The sequence below is a fragment of the Mus pahari genome, chromosome 21 (genome assembly GCF_900095145.1).
Source record: "Mus pahari chromosome 21, PAHARI_EIJ_v1.1, whole genome shotgun sequence".
Lineage (NCBI taxonomy): Eukaryota > Metazoa > Chordata > Mammalia > Rodentia > Muridae > Mus > Mus pahari.
Window position 1 is genome coordinate 31,252,863 of NC_034610.1, and position 20,237 is coordinate 31,273,099.

A 20,237-nucleotide genomic window follows, 5' to 3' on the forward strand; every position below is an offset into this window, starting at 1 on the left:
TTGGCTTTCTATTATTTATGCTGTTATTGAAGATCAGCCTTATTCCCTGGTGATCTGATAGGCTGCATGAGATAATTTCAATATTTTTGTATCTGTTGAGGCCTGTTTTGTGACTGATTATATGGTCAATTTTGGAGGAGGTACCATGAGGTCCTGAGAGGAAGGTATATCCTTTTGTTTTAGGATAAAATGTTCTGTAGATATCTGTTAAATCTATTTGTTCATAACTTCTGTTAGTGTCCATATGTCTCTGTTTAGTTTCTGTTTCCAGGATCTGTCCATTGGTGAGAGTGGGGTGTTGAAGTCTCCCACTATTATTGTGTGAGTTACAATGTTTGCTTTGAGCTTTACTAAAGTTTCTTTAATGAATGTGGCTGCCCTTGGATTTGGAGCATAGATACTTAAAATTGAGTGTTCATCTTGGAAGATTTTACCTTTGATGAGTATGAAGTGCCCCTCCTTGTCTTTTTGATAACCTTGAGTTGGAAGTCAATTTTATTTGATATTAGAATGGCTACTCCAGCTTGTTTCTTTGGACCATTTGCATGGAAAATTGTTTTCCAGCCTTTTACTCTGAGATAGTGTCTGTCTTTTTCTCTGAGGTGGGTTTCCTGTAAGCAGCAAAATGTTGGGTCCTATTTGTGTAGCCAGTCTATTAATCTATGTCTTTTTATTGGGGAATTGAGTCCACTGGTGTTAAGAGAAATTAAGGAAAAGTACTTTGCTTCCTGTTATTTTTGTTGTTAAAGTTAGGATTCTGTTCTTGTGGCTGTCTTCTTTTAGTGTTGAAGAATTACTTTCTTGCTTTTTCTAGGCTTTTTCCCCCATCTTTGTGTTGGTGTTTTCCCTTTATTATTCTTTGAAGGGCTGGATTCATTGAAAGATATTGTNTGAATTTGGTTTTGTCATGGAATACTTTGTTTTCTCCATCTATGGTAATTGAGAGTTTAGCTGGGTATAGTAGCCTGGGCTGCCATTTGTGTTCTCTTAGTGACTGTATAACATCTGTCCAGGATCTTCTGGCTTTCATAGTCTCTGGTGAGAAGTCTGGTCTAATTCTAATAGGCCTGCCTTTATTTGTTACTTGACCTTTTTCTCTTACTGCTTTTAATGTTGTTTTTATTTAATGCATTTGTTGTTCTGATTATTATGTGTTGGGAGGAATTTCTTTTCTGGTCCAGTCTATTTGGAGTTCTGTAGGCTTCTTGAATGTTCATGGGAATCTCTTTCTTTAATTTTGGGAAGTTTTCTCCTATAATTTTGTTGAAGATATTTGCTGGCCCTTTAAGTTGAAAATCTTCATTCTCATCTACTCCTATTATCTGTAGGTTTGGTCTTCTCATTGTGTCCTGGATTTCCTGGATGTTTTGAGTTAGAATCTTTTTGCATTTTGCATTTTCTTTGATTGTTGTTTCCATGTTCTCTATGGAATCTTCTGCACCTGGGATTTTCTCTTCCATCTCTTGTATTCTGTTGCTGATTCTTGCATCTATGGTTCCTGATTTCTTTCCTAGGGTTTCTATCTCCAGAGTTGTCTCCCTTTGGGTTTGGGTTGTTTGTTTGTTTGTTTGTTTTGTTTTTTTTTGTTTGTTTCTACTTCCCTTTTTAGATCTTGGATGGTTTTGTTCAATTCCATCACCTGTTTGGTTGTGTTTTCCTGTAATTCTTTAAGGAATTTTTGTTTTTCCTCTTTAAAGACTTCTACCTGTTTAGCAGTGTTTTCCTGAAATGCTTTAAGGTCTTCTACCTGTTTAGCAGTGTTCTCCTGTATTTTTTTAAGTGAGTTACTAATGCCCTTCTTATAATCTTCTACTACCATCATGAGATATGATTTTAAATCTGAGTCTTGCTTTTGGGTGTGTTGGGGTATCCAGGACTTGCTGTGGTGGACATACTGGGTTCTAATGATGCCCAGTTTTCTTGGTTTCTGTTAGTAAGATTCTTATGTTTGCCTTTCGTCATCTGGTAATCTCTGGCTTTAATGTTCTAGCTGTCTCTGGCTGGAGCTTGTTCCTCCTGTGATTCTGTTAGCCTCTGTTAGCACTCCTGAGAGTCCAGTTCTCACCTGAGTCCCAGCGGTCAGAGCACTCTCTGCAGTCAAGCTCTCCTCTTGTAGGGAAGGTGAACAGAAGTCTGGAGCTCTGATCTACCTCCTGAGTCCTGGGGTCAGAGCCCTCCCTCTAGGCTGACTCTCCTCTGGCAAGGAAGGTGCCCAGGGGTCTGGGTCTCAGCTCTGCCTCCTGGCTGAGGATGAAGGTCCGAAGGTACCCTGTCCAATAAACTCTGTTGCTTCTGTCGCCTACATCCTCTCCAGTGATCACGAGGTCCTGGGTGTGCTAGGGGTCCTGTGGTGTGGAGAGTCTTCTGGGGCCCTAGATGCTCTCAGCCAGGTTCACGTGAAAGTGGGACTGGCCCCTACCAGAATGGATCCCAACCTCTGGTTGGGTGAGGTTCCTTTGTTCCTGTTCCTGCTGGCACAAGACCCTCTGCAATTCTTTGGAGCCAATGTTGTGTTCCACTCACTTGTGATCCTGAGGTGATCCTGAGTTCCTGCACGTGGAGAGTACTCTGGGTCCCTTGGCGGCCTCTGACAGGTTCAGGTGGAAGATGGCTGGGCTCCTTGTTTTGGTTTTAAATCATGTAGATCATCTGTTATTCCAAGCATCTGCCAGAGATGAAAATTTATGTCTTCCATACCTTTTCTGGGCTTGTATTTTTCACTGGATATAAATAGTCACTTTCTCATTTTCCATATGTATATATCCCTTTGTGTTGGCTTCTTAATTTTATGTCTGTCTTCCATCTAAAGGAAAGAAAGAAAGAGAGAAAGAAAGAAAGAAAGAAAGAAAGAAAGAAAGAAAGAAAGAAAGAAAGAAGAAAGGCAAAAAGATAGGTAGATAGAGATAGATAGATCGATAGATAGACAGATAGATAGATAGATAGATAGATAGACAGACAGACAGACAGACAGACAGATAGATAGAGATACAGAGATACAGAGATACAGAGTTATAGAGATAGACACACAGATAGATAGAATGAGAAAGGTAGACGGGAAATCTCAGTACATTTTTATCCCCCTGAAGTCACTTTAGCTGGGGGGAAAGGAATTCGTACCATTGAAGAGATATCAACAAGGCTCCCTGCCTCTGTCTCTGTGCATGTGAGGGGAACACACACACACATTAGTATTTGTAAGGTAAGACTCTTGCTGCCTACCTTACACAGAGTTTACACACTGTGTGCAAATTGCTCTTGCAGCTCATGTATGGCTTGCCACTGGGCTGAGGGTGTCCAGTAAACTGGCTACCTATCTAGTCAGTTAACAAATAAAAACTGACCAAAATTAACTGCAGTTAACTGCCTCAATGTTCCTATGGAAGTTACAAGTCTTCAGTGTACTCCAAAGTTCCAAAATATTTTTATCAGGCAGACTCTGCCCATGCAGTCATAGTTGGGTAGGGGAGAAACATTCTCAGTGCTTCCTACTCAGCCATCTGCCCAGATTCCTTGCCTCCATTATTCCTCAGAGAGCTGTCCAGCCTACATGAATGCTAGTTTATTCATCTACCAAGAAATAATAATATGTGTCTTATAAGTTTGTTATGAAGTGACAGCCAGCAGGTGGGGTGGTAAACAGATCCCATCCAATGGCTGTCACTGCAATGCACAGAATTGGTGTGGAGCTCCATCATCATTAAGTTTGGTTCAAAGGTCATCTTTATTAATAGAACTGACTTTTTATGAGGTAGAAATCAAGGCTCACTCACATGACTAATGTCACAGACAAGGTGCTCAGACCCATGGGCCCTAATTTTAAACATGATGCCCTGTTAGGCTACACCTGGGTGTTTGCCTCTAATATGAGAAAGAACGAAAATTAATAGAAACAAAAACGTTTCTTTCACTCACAGATCTAAAGATTCATAGCCCTTGAATATATTCATGTTTGCTCTTAGGACAATATTGTGCCTTGATTGCCTAACACCTTAGACTTTAACTCAGAGAACACTACATTCTCACTGAAAATTATAAACTACCCCTACAAAATATGAAAGTACCCACTTTAATATAAATAAATGCTCTTCAACTTGAAAGCATCTAGATGATGCAAACATGGATCCATTCATGGGCAATAAACCTATAGACCCATGAGCTAAAGAAACTTTCTTGATTCTATTAATTTTTCTTTAACTTGTGTCTTTTCTCAAATTAGAATCAAACATTTAGGTACTGCAAAAGTATGGTATGTTTTTGTTTGTTTGGTTGGTTGGTTGGCTTTTTTGTTTGTTAGGTTTGGTTTGGGCTAGGATTTGAAAAAGTGAGATGTATCTTATAGGTAGAGATAACCTAGAGTTCAGTAAAGATCTAGCTACAGTCACAGTGCATAGCTAGAGGCTCTGAAAAAGAGAAACAGTGCTGACAACATGGTGAGATGCTAGAAAACATTTGCTTCCATAATTTCCTAGCTCCAGCTACAACGGATTTTTCCTATTCTAAAGACAATGCTGCCGGGCACAGTGGAACACGCCTTTAATCCCAGCACTCGGGAGGCAGAGGCAGGTGAATCTCTGAGTTCGAGGCCAGCCTGGTCTACAGAATGAGTTCCAGGACAGCCAGGGCTGTACAGAGAAAACCTGCCTCAAACAAACAAACAAACAAACAAACAAAAAACAACAACAAAAAAGACAATGCTGAGTATACATGCCAAGACATTAGTGGTACAGTAGCTGCCAATGCAATCGTGCCCCCCAAATGGCCTGCTATCATCTGTTTACATCAATGGAGAATTTCCAATGCTTCTCTCCATGGCTGATTTTCTTTGGCCTCCTGGCAATGGTACAACCTCCTAATTTACATCACTATGTCTAAGTGCACCTCAAAATCAATGTACACTACCCCCAAAACAGGAGGGGTGTACTGGCTAGCTTTGTGTCAACTTGACACAGCTGGAGTTATCACAGAGAAAGGAGCTTTAGTTGGGGAAATGCCCCCATGAGATCCAGCAGTGGGGCATTTCCTCAATTAGTGATCAAGGGGGAGAGGCCCTTGTGGGTGGGACCATCTCTGGGCTGGTAGTCTTNGATTCTATAANAAAGCTGGCTGAGCAAGCCAGGGGAAGCAAGCCAGTAAANAACATCCCTCCATGGCTTCTGCATCAGCTCCTGCTTTCTGACCTTCTTGAGTTCCAGTCCTGACTTCTTTCAGTGATGAACAGCAATATGGAAATGTAAGCTGAATAAAAACCTTTCCTCCCCAACTTGCTTCTTGGTCATGATGTTTGTGCAGGAATAGAAACCCTGACTAAGACAAGGGGTATGTCTGTGGTTGTGTGTGTATATGTATATATGTATGTATGTATGTATGTTTGTATGTGTATGTATGTGTGTATGTATGTTTGTATATGTATGTATGTGTGTATGTATGTTTGTATGTGTATGTATGTATATATATATATGTATACTCATGTATGTATCATGTATATATGCATGCATGTATGTATGTACTTAAGAAGCTTGCTATATCAGAAAACAGGGAACCTCAGAGAGATTTAAGGTTGGTTAGTGCAAGAGAAAAGAAGTTTGTCTGAGTGTTCACACAAAGGTAACTTGATAAACAGGAGTCAATAAATAATTATATACATAGAAAAGTAAGTTAAGATAAAAGTAAGGTCTGGGGCTGTCTGTCTGAGAAGCAGTGTTGTTTGGATGATTTGTAGTTCTCTGGTTGTGGGAAAATTCTACTTTATCTCTGTTATAAATGTGCTTATAAAGTCAACATATATTTGATTGTTGGCTTTTTTCTTGGTGGTGGTTTGTTTGTTGTTCAGTTGGTTAGTTGGCTGGTCGGTTGGGTGGTTGGTTTTACATTATGGAGAATCTTTATATGATGTTGAAACCCAGTGAAATTCTGTTCCACAAGGGAGAAATCCACTGGTTGAAGCTAAGCTAATTCTCTGAGCACTGTCTGGAGCTCTTTAATCTTTCTGTTATTTCTCAACTTTCCTACCAGTGTACATTACTATTGCTTCTCCTGCACCAATGGGAGAACTTAAACATGTTGAATGATGTGGGAGGTCTTAGGTGACACAGTAAGTATGTTTTACTCCCAGGGAAATGGAGTCTTTTAAGAATATGAGATAAGTAATACTGTTCTAATTGATGACAGCTATGAATGTGAACATCAGAGGCAGGAAAAGTTATAGGCTACTGAGTTTGAGCAAAGCACAATAGTCAGGACAGCGTAGATCATAGATAGTTCTACAGCATAGTAAACACCAATAAACAGAACAGGTAAAATTCTGATAAACACTACTCATTACAGTGGAAATATGCTCTTGGGTATAAACAAAAAAAATCTCAAAATGTATTCTCAAGTCTGTGGATAACATGGCATTTTGCCTTTGATTTTTTTTTTTTATATTGTTTAAGGTAAATTCAATTTTTTATTTTCAAGATGGTCCTGGTCCACTCTGAATAACCAAAAAATTATATTGTTGGCCCCCACATCCAGAACACCTTAAAAATTATTTTCAACAAGGAAGTGGGAGTGTGTGGGTTGGTGAGCAGAGGGAGGGGAAAGGGGATAGGGAGTTTTCAGAGGGGAAGCCAGGAAAAGGGATAACATTTGAAATGTAAGTAAAGAAAATATCTAATAAAAAAGAAATTATTTTCAAAAGAATGTAAGTAAGTAACTTATGAATAGATATCCACACACAATATAAAACTTCTTATTGGATGATGTAGCAGTTTAAGAAGTCCTGTTAAAGGAAATGCAAATGAAAACAACACTGAGATTCCACCTCACACCAGTCAGAATGACTAAGATCAACAATTCAGGTGACAGCAGATGCTGGCGAGGATGTGGAGAAAGAGGAACACTCCTCCATTGCTGGTGGGATTGCAAGCTGAAACAACCACTCTGGAAATCAGTCTGGCGGTTCCTCAGAAAATTGGACATAGTACTACTGAAAGATCCAGCAATACCTCTCCTGGGAATATACCCAGAAGATGTTCCAAGTTGTAATAAGGACACATGCTCCACTATGTTCAGAGCATCCTTATTTAAAATAGCCAGAAGCTGGAAAGAACCCAGATGTCCCTCAACAGAGGAATAGACACAGAAAATGTGGTACATTTACACAATGGAGTACTACTCAGCAATTCAAAACAATGAATTCATGAANTTCTTTGGCAAATGGATGCATCTGGAGGATATCATCCTGAGTGAGGTAACCCAGTCACAAAAGAACACACATGATATACACTCACTGATAAGTGGACATTAGCCCAGAAACTTAGAATACCCAAGACACAATTTGAAAACACTTGAAACTCAAGAAGGAAGACCAAAGTGTGGATACTTCGTTCCTTCTTAGAATGGGGAACAAAATACCCATGGAAGGAGTTACAGAGACAAAGTTCGGAGCTGAGATGGAAGGAAGAACCATCCAGAGACTGCCCCACCTGGGGATCCATCCCATATACCACCACCAAATCCAGACACTATTGCATATGCCAGAAAGATTTTGCTGACAGGACCCTGAGAAGGCTCTCTCTTGTGAGGCTATGCCAGTGCCTAGCAAATACAGAAGTGGATGCTCAGAGTCATGTACTGGATGGAACACAGGACCCCTAATGAAGGAGCTAGAGAAAGTACCCAAGGAGCTAAAAGAGTCTGCATCCCTATAGGAGGAACAACAATAAGAACTAACCAGCCCCCAGAGCTCATGTATCTAGCTGTATATGTAGCAGTGGATTGCCTAGTCAGCCATCAATGGGAGGAGAGGCCCTTGGTCTTGCAAAGATCATATGCCCCAGTGCAGGGGAATGCCAGGGCCAGGAGGCAGGAGTGGGTTGGTTGGGGAACAGGGTGGGGGAAGGGTATAGGGGGCATTGGGAGTAGCATTTGAAATGTAAATGAAGAAAATATCTAATTAAAAACAAAAGAAAAAGAAGTCCTGCTAAGTGTTATTCCCCACCCCTGTAATGTTTATCCAATTACGGGACTATAAAATGACGCAGATGAAGGAGAAATACCTTTGGCCTTTCTACTGATGAACATTATTTGTGGTGGAAGTGATCAAGTTGTGTCCTGATTCCTTTTGGTTTCTAACCCAGATTGAAACACAAGCCTACCATGTTACCAACCTGAACTGCTGACCTCTCAATGATAAGAAGAACAGTTATTTAAAATTTACAAAACAAAGCTATGGAACATAAAGCAAGTTTCTATTCAGAAGTCAAATCTCACAGACAGGAAGATCAAAAGAAACTAAAGACAAACCTTTTTTTTTTTTTTTTAACTTTATGCTATAAGATAGGTAATTTTTCTCCTTCCTTTGAAAGGAGTGAATAAAACTGAGAAAAATTGACAATGTTGGAGTCATGGAATTAGAAGAAAAAAAAATGTTCTCCTAGCCAGACAAACTGAAAGCCAGGATGAATCATTAGAATTCAGAAGAGACCACATAAGCTTCAGGATGTTGAGGCCACACCAGTTTCATTACAGGAGTTCCACTCAGTGGTAGTAACTATGCCAGTGGACACTTGTGTGTCTTCCAGTCCCCAAGCCAGACAGAATAGTGCAGTTGTGAGCAGAAGTGCTAGGTGACAACTGGGAGATTAGCAACTCTCTGGAGGACTAGAAAACAGGCATCCAAAATCAGATTAGTAGACACTAGCATATCGTGTGTTAGTGAAGCACATCTCATCTTCCACACTTATTAAAAACTGGATAATTCCAGCCATGGCCCCAGAGACAGTGTAATAGTATTGGCTTCAAAGATCTCCCTCAAATCTATAGTCATCATACTGTTCCTACCTGGCAGTGTTATACTGTGAAGGAGACAAGTGGGAACACAAAACCCAGAAAAAAATCATAAAAAGCGATCACACAGTGACTTTAAAATAAGTTATACTTAATGTTTCAAATGAATAAAATCAATGTCTCCATGAAATGGGAAGAATCCCATGGAATTGAATGTGAGTAGACACCAAAAACCTAACACTATGTATTAAACACAGAACCTGAGGGATGAAAGAAAGGCAGTAATGGTTGAAACAACTGCCCACACATCTGGACAGGCTGCCGAGTACCACAAACAATATAGTTTTCAAATAAAAATATAGGAAATCTAGGAAAGAAGTTTGAAATGCTATAAGTAAGGAAACTATGGTCAGGCAGGGGTGGCACACACCTTTAAGCCCAGGTAGATGCAGGTGGATCTCTGTGAGGTCGAGGTCAGCCTGGTCTACAAAGTGAGTTCCAGGACAGTCAGAGCTACACAGAGAAACCTTGTCTTCAGAAAAAAAAAGGGGGGGGGGACAGGGGGAGAGAAAGAAGAAAAGAAACTATGAATATAATTTGGGGGGGGGGATTTGAGACAGGGTTTCTCTGTGTAGCCCTGGCTGTCCTGAAACTCACTCTGTAGACAAGGCTGACCTCGAACTCAGAAATCCGCCTGCCTCTGCCTCCCAAGTACTGTGATTAAAGGCATGTGCCACCAAGACCGGTGAATATAATATTTCTTAAGATAATAAGATGACTTATCATAAGATAACTAGGTGTGTGTTTGCATGTGGATGTGTAGATGTGCATGTGCATGTGCCTCTGGGTATGTGCATGTTCATTTTTGTGTGTGCATGTGTGTATGTGTGACATGTGTATGCATGTGAGTGTATATGTGTTCATGTGTGTGTTGAATGTTGATGTGTGGATTGTGTGTTTGCATGTGGAAGTGTGGACATGTGTGTGTATGCATCTGTGTGTGCATGTGACTTATTTTCATGATTAGAGAAAAAGAAAACAGCGAAAAGAGTAATATACTCAAGGTAAATGAGAACAGAGAGCGGCATCATCTCGACAGCTTGTAGACTGCATCCCCAGTGAGTGCCAGATGCTTTATTAGTCATCGCAAGGAAACAGCAACACCTGCACTACAAAATGATCTTTGAGATATAAAAATGAACTGAAAAACGAGGTTAATGTTTCAACACAGGACTGTTCTGATTTTTGCGTCACAAACTGATATAATAAGCACTTTTGAGTGCCAGCTACATACTGAAGGACTCCAAGACTCAGCCCTGCCTTGATTCCCTCTCTGTTAGAGGTGACCAGAGGGCAACTCTGAGCAGACTCAGTGAAATCCCATTCTATGATTTATTGGAGTTGCTATTTAGATCATTTTATTAACCTCAGAATAAGGAAAGCCTTTGTGAAAAATATGCCTTCACATATACACAGACACAGACACACCACATGCACACACATGTCCACACATACACATGCAAACACACACACATGCACATACACAAATGCACAAGCATACACACAGATACAAATGCACACAGTCCACAGTGCACATGTAAACACATATGTGCACACACATAAGCATACACACAGTTACACACACAATACACATACAAACACACATACACAGATACACTCACATACATCATGGAAAAATTATTTCAGTGATAATTTAAGCAAGCATACCTTTGCAAAGAAAGTAAGACTATCTTCCACGGTTGCCTTGATTAAGCTGGACTGTGACCCGAGATTCTTAGGGGTAAAGTGTTTTAGAACCTTGTTGGCAAAGCACTCATAAAACTGCAAGACTCACAAGGCACTATAATAGGTATAATATTTCAGTTTTAATATTTCAGTATAATATTTCAGTCTTCAGTGCCTTCTGGAGAAAAGGAGCAGAGAGGACCCTCTCATATACACAGCTCTCTGTGCCTTGGATCCTTTCCCATAAGTCAGGGTCTAGAGATACTCTACGATCAGAAGTGTTAGGCGGTGAATTTCTGTGACAAAGGCAGTTGATGGCTGCAAACTTTGATGATGACTTTAGCCAGACAACAAAGAAATACCTGTCTTCATTTTCTTTCAATTTGTCAACATCACTAAGAAAACGTCGTTCTTGTCATAATGAATTAAATAGCTGAACATCCATTCCTTTATTCAGCCCTTTGAACAAGCACTGAGTGGTACCCATCTTGTGTGGGGGTTTTGAAGGGTGGGTCAATTTTATCTGTTTCTATTGCTTTTGGCCTTGTCACTGTTCATCTCCTGCTTACATTGGCTGAGTATAACTTCACCAAATTGCTACCAAAAGTAAGGCCAGAAAATATCACCAAGAGTGCACATGAGTTATTACAACTATTGGGCTAATTTCAAAAGAAAATAATTTCCCAGCATCCTGTGTTCTCTAAGGAATTTTTAACTCGCACAAACATGAAGTTTTGCGAGCTTCTATGATTTAGTTTTCTAATGCTGACACTGGCATTGGTTTCTAAAAACTGTATTAATAATGCTGACACTGTTTTATCATATTTTAGAGTTCTCTTCATGGTTCCTTCAGTACTAAAAAATTATCTACAAGCCAGGCAGTGGTGGCACATGCCTTTAATCCAAGCACTTGGGAGGCAGAGGCCAGAAGATTTCTGAGTTCAAGGCCAGCCTGGTCTACAAAGTGAGTTCCAGGACAGACAGGGCTATACAAAAAAAAAACCCTGTCTCAAAAAACAAAAACAAAACAAAACAAAAATATCTACAGATACACCATTATTTCAAGTTGCTAGATTTTATTCGTTGTGGGTGCATGCATAAAACACACTTCCTCTCCTCTCAAAAGCTCTGAATTTGAAAGCTATAACTATGCTCTAAAAACTAAGTTCTTAGAAAAAAGCAAACATTACTATCCATGAAAGAAAAAGCTGTAACTCTAACATGGATGCTCTGATGATGTTTTCAAGTACATGTGTGTTTTGTGTGTGTGTGTGTGTGTGTGTGTGTGTGTATCTCTGTGTTTGTCTGTATGCATCTATGTGTCTGTATGAGTCCGTGTATTCTGTATATTAGCAAGAAGACGTTCTAGGTTACAGATTTAAAAATTATCCAAATCTCACTGCTTATTTACAAAACACAATGTGGCAAAGTAATATTTCTCTAAAAATATATATTTACCATAGAATCTAAAAACTTTTAAGATAAATAAGGCATAGGAGTATTTCTTACTCCATTAAAAATATGGATTTCTGTGTGGGGATGTAGGCACAAAGGTCATGGCAAAACAAGGGAGATAGGGGCATTGAAGATTGTCAGAATATATTGTATACATGTAATTAAAAATTAATAAAAATGATGTAATCAATAAAGTAAGATAAAATTGCAAACAGCCGAAGACAGTAAAATAAAACGAAATGAAGACTAGTGTTAGTGAGAGCCTTAGAACAATAGAAACACAGCCCATTAGACTCCCAGAAGTAGGAGATACACATTTCACTTGAACCTTTATTAACTCCAGATGTAAAAGTAAGAGTAGTATCAGTTATTCATTTGAAATGTTCTATGCATAAAGCTCCCCAATGCTCCCAGAAAGTAAAATTTCATGTAACTCTGTCTGGAAGATTCTTTTCTCATGACATCACTGGAGGTATTGAATGTTGAAAACAGTAGAGAAGACAAAGAGAAAACAGAACACATGGGTAAAGAGAGAGTGAACTCAGCCAGAGGGTCTCAATAGTTCCTAATTCTGGAATCACATGGAGAACTGCTACTTCACCACTGGAAGGCTAGGCTTCTTTGATGAATTTTCTAGAAACTTCTATCTGCCCTCTCTTGCAGTCAAAGTGACAAATAAGTCAGCTTTCACCTACAGGGAAAGATGCATGTGTACTCTGCTTTTATTGGCTCACGGGAAATGTGCTCAATGACCATGTAGCATGGCTTTGAAACAAACAAAAATGAAATCTTTTAAGCATTTTACAACAAAGTGAGAGGTCCCTGCTTAGTCCTTAATGGAGGCAGTAGAAAATATAACAGAAAATAACAAATAACATATGACCTCTTTTATATTCAAGGAAAATAAGTTTTTCCTTGTGATTTATTATTATAGAATTAATTTATCTGTGTTCTCTGTCTCCCTATTTCTCTGTCTTTCTGTCTCTGTCTGTCTGTCTGTCTGTCTGTCTGTCTCTCTCTCTCTCTCTCTCTCTGTGTGTGTGTGTGTGTGTATCTGTGTCTGTGTCTGTGTCTCTCTCTTTCATTTCTGTGTGTCTTTGTGTCTTTGTGTCTGTCTGTCTGTCTGACTGTCTGTCGGTCTGTCGGTCTCTTTCTCTGTCTCTCTCCCTCATTTCCTGCCTCCACTCCCACACACCTCAACCTGGATAATAAAGGAGAAATTCAGACAGGTGTTCACTTGACAATATCTCCACTTGCATGATTCCCTGCAATGTAGGACAAGCATTTTTATTTCATTTAATTTACCCCCATTCATCAAGAGCTTGAAAAGCTAATGCTGTAGGGAGTATTTCCTGATCCATTAAAAATATGGATTTCTGTGTGGGGATGTGGACACAAAGGTCATGGCAAAACAAGGAGACATTTCCAATATCGTCCCAAATTTATAAAGGGAACTCACTGAGCCTTTCAGAATTAAACCTAAAATCCTGAAAGGTTAGAAAGGGCTCAAGACTAGGAGACATTCCTTCTCCATATCTCATTAGATTTACTGTGAATACTTAAATATGATGAGGGAAAGAGTTGAGTCGCGTGAAAGACATGATTTGATATAAAGCCAGCAAACCAGATTGGAAAATATATTCTTCGTGCTTTCAGGCTCCCTCTGTCCATTCTTTTCCTGAACAAAGAGTCATGGCAACTCAAAGAATCAACTCAAAAGCAAAATAGAAAATGGGCTACGGCAACTGGTCGACCACTACAAAGGTAGTTGATCCACTGAAGCTTCTTTTACCCTTAGTGAACCAAGATCAATAAAGTTTTAGAAAGTAGCAATAATTGGGGAAATGGTATGAGGAATGAGTGTAGCAACAGGCAGTTGTTGCTTTACAACCACATATAAATGGTGGACATTTATAATATATATATATATATATATATATATATATATATATATATATATATATGGCACGTGAGAGTAGAAAAATTCTGACAAAGGAGCTATGCGTCCTTCCAGCACAGGACCTGGGTTGTACATACAGATACTCTGGTAGGACAAACATTGATGGTCCTAAGACTAACATAGTATCTAAAGCACTTTTGCACAATAATGCCTATAAGTTTACAAATACAGTTAACCAACCCTCTAGAATACATAGTTTTAAGTATTTATTATGAAAATTTTAATCAGATAAATAGACAGTATTTTGGTCACTGCTCAGTATAGAAGGTACAGTCAATACTAGGAAGAGCCCAGGGTGCAGCAGAGTCTCCCAAGGCCATAGGCCCCACTCCTTCATTTTAAGCAACCTCGCTCATTTCCTTCATTTTACTTCCATTCAGTTTGCACAGTATGAATTAAAAATAATAAAGGCTGGAGGAGGGATTGTATTTAATATCTACAGGTTTGGCCAAGACCCATTGAAGCAAAAGAACAGCAAAGACAATTCTCCCTTCAATTTGCTTCTTATCTACCTGCTAATTCTGCTAATTCACAACTCCTAGTGTGTTTCTGATAGTTCACTTAACTGTCCTAGGACAACATTCATCCACCACATCACAGCAAAACATGACAAAAGACTCCTTCACTGGGTAACAGTATCCTTTTCCAAAGTAAGCCATTTCTCCAGATAGAAGACTGTGGGAAAATGCTGGTGTCACACCCAAACTCCTGTCTGTACAACTTATTTTCATATATTTAGAAAGCTCCTGATGTGACTCAAAGCATGAGTAACTAGGAACAAAATTCTGGTTTCCTTCAGAGGAAGGATCTCTAAGCATAATAAGAAAAATTAAATAGCAGTGATCCTGTAAAATGCCAAAAGAAAGTTCCTTATGATATTTGCTTTGTATGGTTTAATTGACAGGTAATAGTTTATGTATTAACCACATATAATATAATATAATATAATATAATATTATATTATATAATATTGTGATATGCATTGTAGAATGAAAAAATTAATATTCCCTCCCATCACTTTCCTTTCATGGTAAACACAAATCAAATTTCATTTTACAAACACCTCATCCCAATGAAGGAATTGATTTTTTTTAAAACTGAAATAACTAGGCATTCCAAGCACCTGGTAGTGAGCTGATAAAGACTGAGAGTGTAATGAGTCAGAAAATTGCCTTAAGTTCCTTTCTTGAGTGCGACTAATGTCAAAAGGTATGCCTTTGAATCAATGTGTGTGTATGTGTGTGTGTTCTTTTTTTATGGAAAAATCTTTTCACTTATCAAAACACCAAAAAGTGTTTAAATTTCTTGAACATCCAAGTCTAAATTTCTTTATCACCAAAAGTGGGTGGTTTTAAAAAGCTTGAAAATGTTATTATAATTTTATTTTTGTCTGTTTGCTTCCATTGAAATCACCTGTTTGTTCGGTAGGTGGTCTTCACTGAATTACCACCGATTTATGTCCTCAAGTTAAACACCTGTCTCTATCTTCTTGTGTTAAAATCCTTTATGGCAGTAACAGTTATAAAGAAAAGCAGCCTTGATCTGGAATCTACCAGTTGTTCTGCAAGTTCTGCAGAAAGAACCACGTATCAAAGGTGGAATTCTGGGAGCAGTCTCAGCTGGCTGGTTCTGGTGATATCCATGAAACAGTCTAAAGTTTCAGCTTCCTGCTGTTCATGGAGACCAAAACGGTCTTGGAACATTGACTTAAGCCCCTATACCATAGGCTCTATAATACCATATCCCACAAAAATCAGCTGGGAGAGGCTGAGTTAGATTATTAATTCATGTAGGTGAAAAACTCTAAGCACAAACTGAAATTTAAAAGGAGCTTGCTATCTACTGTACATAACAAGTTCAAGAAAACATTGCTTCAAGTATTACATTTCCTTGAGCTCTCTCAACTCCTTAGGCAGGGTTTTTTTTTTAATGAATTTTCATAACAACTATAGACCCTAAAACTTCTCATGTATGAGCCCTCTGAAGGAACTCATGTGTGTTCACTCTGTCTTTCTCTGTGTCTCTGTCTCTCTCTGTGTTCTCTCTCTCTCTCTCTCTCTCTCTCTCTCTCTCTCTCTCTCTCTCTCTCTCTCCTTCCCTGAAAAAAAATCTGGGTATTAATTAGCTCATTCCTCATGGTCTTGGAAAGAAATACCTCAGGCTGGATATATACAAAGAAAAGAGATTTATTTCTGAGTTCGAGGCCAGCCTGGTCTACAAAGTGAGTTCCAGGACAGACAGGGATACACAGAGAAACCCTGTCTCAAAACTCACCCCCCCCCAAAAAAAAAAAAATTTAGAAGACAGGGCCAGTGGTAAAGGCTCTGGCCAACCACCTGAGCTGAGTTTGATCCCAGGGCCCACGCACGTGCTGGAAGAGCAGTTTGCCCTCCATAATTCCACATACATCCCCCTACACACACACACACACACACACACACACACACACACACAAATACACAAATGAGAATAGTTTTTAAGTAGACAGGTGACCACAAATGAGATAGTAGATGCAAAGGCAGAGGTTATTGCTCAGATTTAGTGCTTTGTTACCACCATAAGAAAAGAGTGTGGGGGAGAACATAATTTAGGATTCTTCTTAATACATGACTTTAAGGGGAGAAATAGCTGTGAATGTATTTTCATAGCGAATATTTTATTATAGATGGGAGTGGTGGTGCATACCTGAGATCCCAGCATTTGAGAGGCAGAGGCTGGATTATCCCCAAGGCTAGCCTGGGCTGTAAGTAGGACCCACCCTTTATGAAAACTAGCACACATAATGGTTTATTCCATTATGTAACTTAAGGGTGTGTTGTTTTAAATGTGGCAAGTGTGGCTGAGTTGAATAGAGTAGTATTAATCTCAGCTGCTGTGTCCCTGACCCTCAGCAACAGAAGAGAAGGTTCCATTGCATTCTTGTGTGCTGACTGACCCATGTTCTTAACCTTAGATAATCGAGTTAGTCCCAGATGGAAATCCACAAATATCGTGTATACCAAAGGTTAGTATTCAAGTCACTCAACCTTTGAGGCTAACATTCCAAGCAGCGTGCCTACAGCTCTGATGAGAACCCTTCTCTGCATCACATCCTGGCTGTATCACCACAGCTGTTCATGCTTGAGGAAGGTACCACATGGCTGGAGGACGGCCAGGAAGATGCAGGGGAGGGTTCAGGCTTGCCCTTTTAGAGCAATCCTCACTCAAGTACTAACCAGGGTTAGAATGACCAGGTCAATTCATTTGGAGGACAAAAACCTCAACCAAGAGCCTAAAGATTCTCTGCTACTCATATCTCTAAAAGGCCCCTTGCGATTAAACACCATTATACTGGAGGTCAAATTGTGAATATACAAACCATGTTAAAAAAAAAATCAAAACATCTAAATCATAGTGGCTCTACTGAAACCTATGACCCCTTTCAACATCTTCATTCCCTGAACTAATAATAGAGCCTACTGGACAGTTCACAGATAGAGGATGGAAAGGAATCATTTTCCAGAGTAAAGCTGGGGTACCATTAAAGATTTCGAGTACATAAATCTAAACGTGAAAAACCACAGGTGATAACTATGTGCAGAATGTGCTTCCTTCATCAATCTCATCTATTATTATAAATTGTTCTGCATATCATTCCTACCTTGCCATTCAACTCTCTGTAGCCTGTCAAGACAGACAACACTCCTAGATGTTCAGCTAGGAGAATAAAACACGGATTGCTTTTACTTGGATGTTCATAATAGATTAATAGACAACAGCCAAAAGCCCTGTACCAAACGGCTAGAGGAAGGAATCGGGTTATAGTCACACAAGGAAAAACTTAGCAAGACAAAAGGAAGGGTTTTGATGCATGCAACCACATGGGTGGCATGAAAACGGTTATACAGAGAGCAATGAGACAAAGAGGAACACATTATTGGATGTTTATTTGCATAAACTACTAGGAAATGCCAATGAGTCTGTAATGACAGAAAACATACCAGGATCAGTGGTTGCTTGGGAAATGCTGGGGTAGGGTTTGTGAGGAAAAGGACAAAGCTAACAGAGTTACATGAGGAAATGTTTGGCTTTTTTTTTTTTTTTTTTTTTTTCTGTAGAGGAAAATGCTCTATTTTGCAGGTCTCTTTGGCAAACTATTCAAGGCAGCCACTGGAGCATCGAGCAGCTGTAGATCCCCAGTGATGCAGATAAGCAGGTGTAGCTGTGTTCTAACAGCTATTTACAAAAGAGGCGTGGCAAAGCTGGCTCTAATGGCAATGGTGTACCAGACACTGATTTTGATGACAGTGATTTTACTACTATACATATGTCAACACTTGGCAAATTGTACTCACTGTGTATCATTTCTCTCCTGTCAATAACAACTCAATAAAGACCTCACATATAAAGCAGACAAGCTTAAGTTTTCACCATCCACTGGGTGAGGGCTTATTCACCATCACATACACTTGCATCTACTCCCTGCTTCCGTATTACCTCTCCCTCATATTCACTGTAATTTCCTGGTAGGACTTTACCCTTCTTGACAAATATATTCTTTGTAGCACTTTAACTCTAACCCCTTGGCTGGAGTTCTTGCCCTCCTAGTATTCCCTGTTTCTATCCCCATCTTCTTACTTGAACTTTAAGACAAAATGTGGCTTCTGAAATACTTTCCACCTTACATGTTCCTTAGCTGTTCTGGTCAATGATCATTTCCATGCTCCATAGAGACCAGCATATGGATATGCCTATGATGTGTATCTATGTGCATGTAGAGAAACACAGGGCTATGCACACAATTGTGGTTAATAATTTTAAATAAATACACACACACACACACACACACACACACATATATATATATATATATATATATATATATGAGGATATATTTGCATATATGCATATATACATATGTGGGTATATATTTGGATATATTTTACATTATTTTATTAAATTATATATATAATATGTTATATAAAGTATGTTAAATTATATTCTTATTTATGTTTAGAATTATTATCCATCTGGCAATTCCCCATACCAATTGCACTAGTCACAATGGCTGGCACATTAAAAACAAGGAAACAAACTAAGCATGGTAGTGTACACTTCATGTTCCTAGAACTTGGGAGTTAGAGTTAGGAGAATCAGGAGTTCAAGACCAGATTTACTGTAGAGCAGGTTCAAGGCTAGTTTGGAATACATGAGATCCTGTCTCTAACAAATAAACAACACCCCCAAATGCCATGTTTTCTATTGTACTACCTATTTAATAAAAAAGAAACCTTGTGATTGGGGAAATTACTATTTATCTTCTGGGCACTCAATTATAAACATCAACTCTCACTTTGGAAAAGTCCTGGGTCTACTCTCAGGGTCTTCCATTAACCACTGATGTTTTCCTAAGAGAATACTACCTGCCTTTCAGGTGGTGTCTCCAATAAGTAATTTCTCTGCTTTTCTTCGGTTTCCTAGATATACCAAAATGAAGACTGCCACCAACATTTACATTTTCAACCTTGCTCTGGCAGATGCCTTAGCCACCAGTACACTGCCCTTTCAGAGTGTTAACTACCTGATGGGAACGTGGCCCTTTGGAACCATCCTCTGCAAGATCGTGATCTCAATAGACTACTACAACATGTTCACCAGTATCTTCACCCTCTGCACCATGAGCGTGGACCGCTACATTGCTGTCTGCCACCCGGTCAAGGCCCTGGATTTCCGTACCCCCCGAAATGCCAAAATTGTCAATGTCTGCAACTGGATCCTCTCTTCTGCCATTGGTCTGCCAGTAATGTTCATGGCAACCACAAAATACAGGCAAGGTAAGGGTTAACATGGGCCTGAGTCAGGCATGAGGGTACTTATAATCTGAACTGGTGGTGATGTCTGAACCAAGCAGAATTCATGGTCCAGCATCTTTGTCAAGCTGTACTTTGAATTACGAAAATGCCTTTAAATATTTTGAAATGAAAATATTTCTCTATAATTACAAGACTTCTAGGTATTTTAATAAGAACAAAGTCTACTTATTCCCGATTTCTCTGTACTTGCTTCATCAAAATGTTGAATAAGTGGGAACATAGCTTTCGTAAAAGTAATTAAAGCTTGAGCCCAGAAAATGTTTTAGTGAGGTTTGCTCATAATTTCCAAGCAGTTGCCTACCTGACGAATTCACACAGCTGCCATCCAGAAAGGGGGGGGGGGAAGAATCCTTTAAGGGGAAAAATCCTAGAAACCTTGGACAATGGTTCTATCTTTTACAGTAGCCTAAATCCCACAAAGTGTCTGACTCGTTGAGAAATGTACAAAACTTCTC

General features: G+C 39.3%; 1 protein-coding gene across 5 annotated transcripts in view; it reads left to right on the plus strand.

Annotated features, from left to right (window-relative positions):
* Positions 1-20,237, plus strand: part of Oprm1 (opioid receptor mu 1) — an 81,930-nt gene that overhangs the window by 41,434 nt on the left and 20,259 nt on the right. For 4 of the 5 annotated variants that reach the window (XM_021220893.2, XM_021220892.1, XM_021220895.1 and 1 more), the window contains one exon: positions 19,391-19,743. The exons of the other annotated variant lie outside the window; for it this stretch is intronic. In XM_021220893.2, the coding sequence (XP_021076552.1) occupies positions 19,391-19,743 (353 nt within the window). The remainder of the gene's footprint in view (positions 1-19,390; positions 19,744-20,237) is intronic. 5 annotated transcript variants of the gene reach the window in all.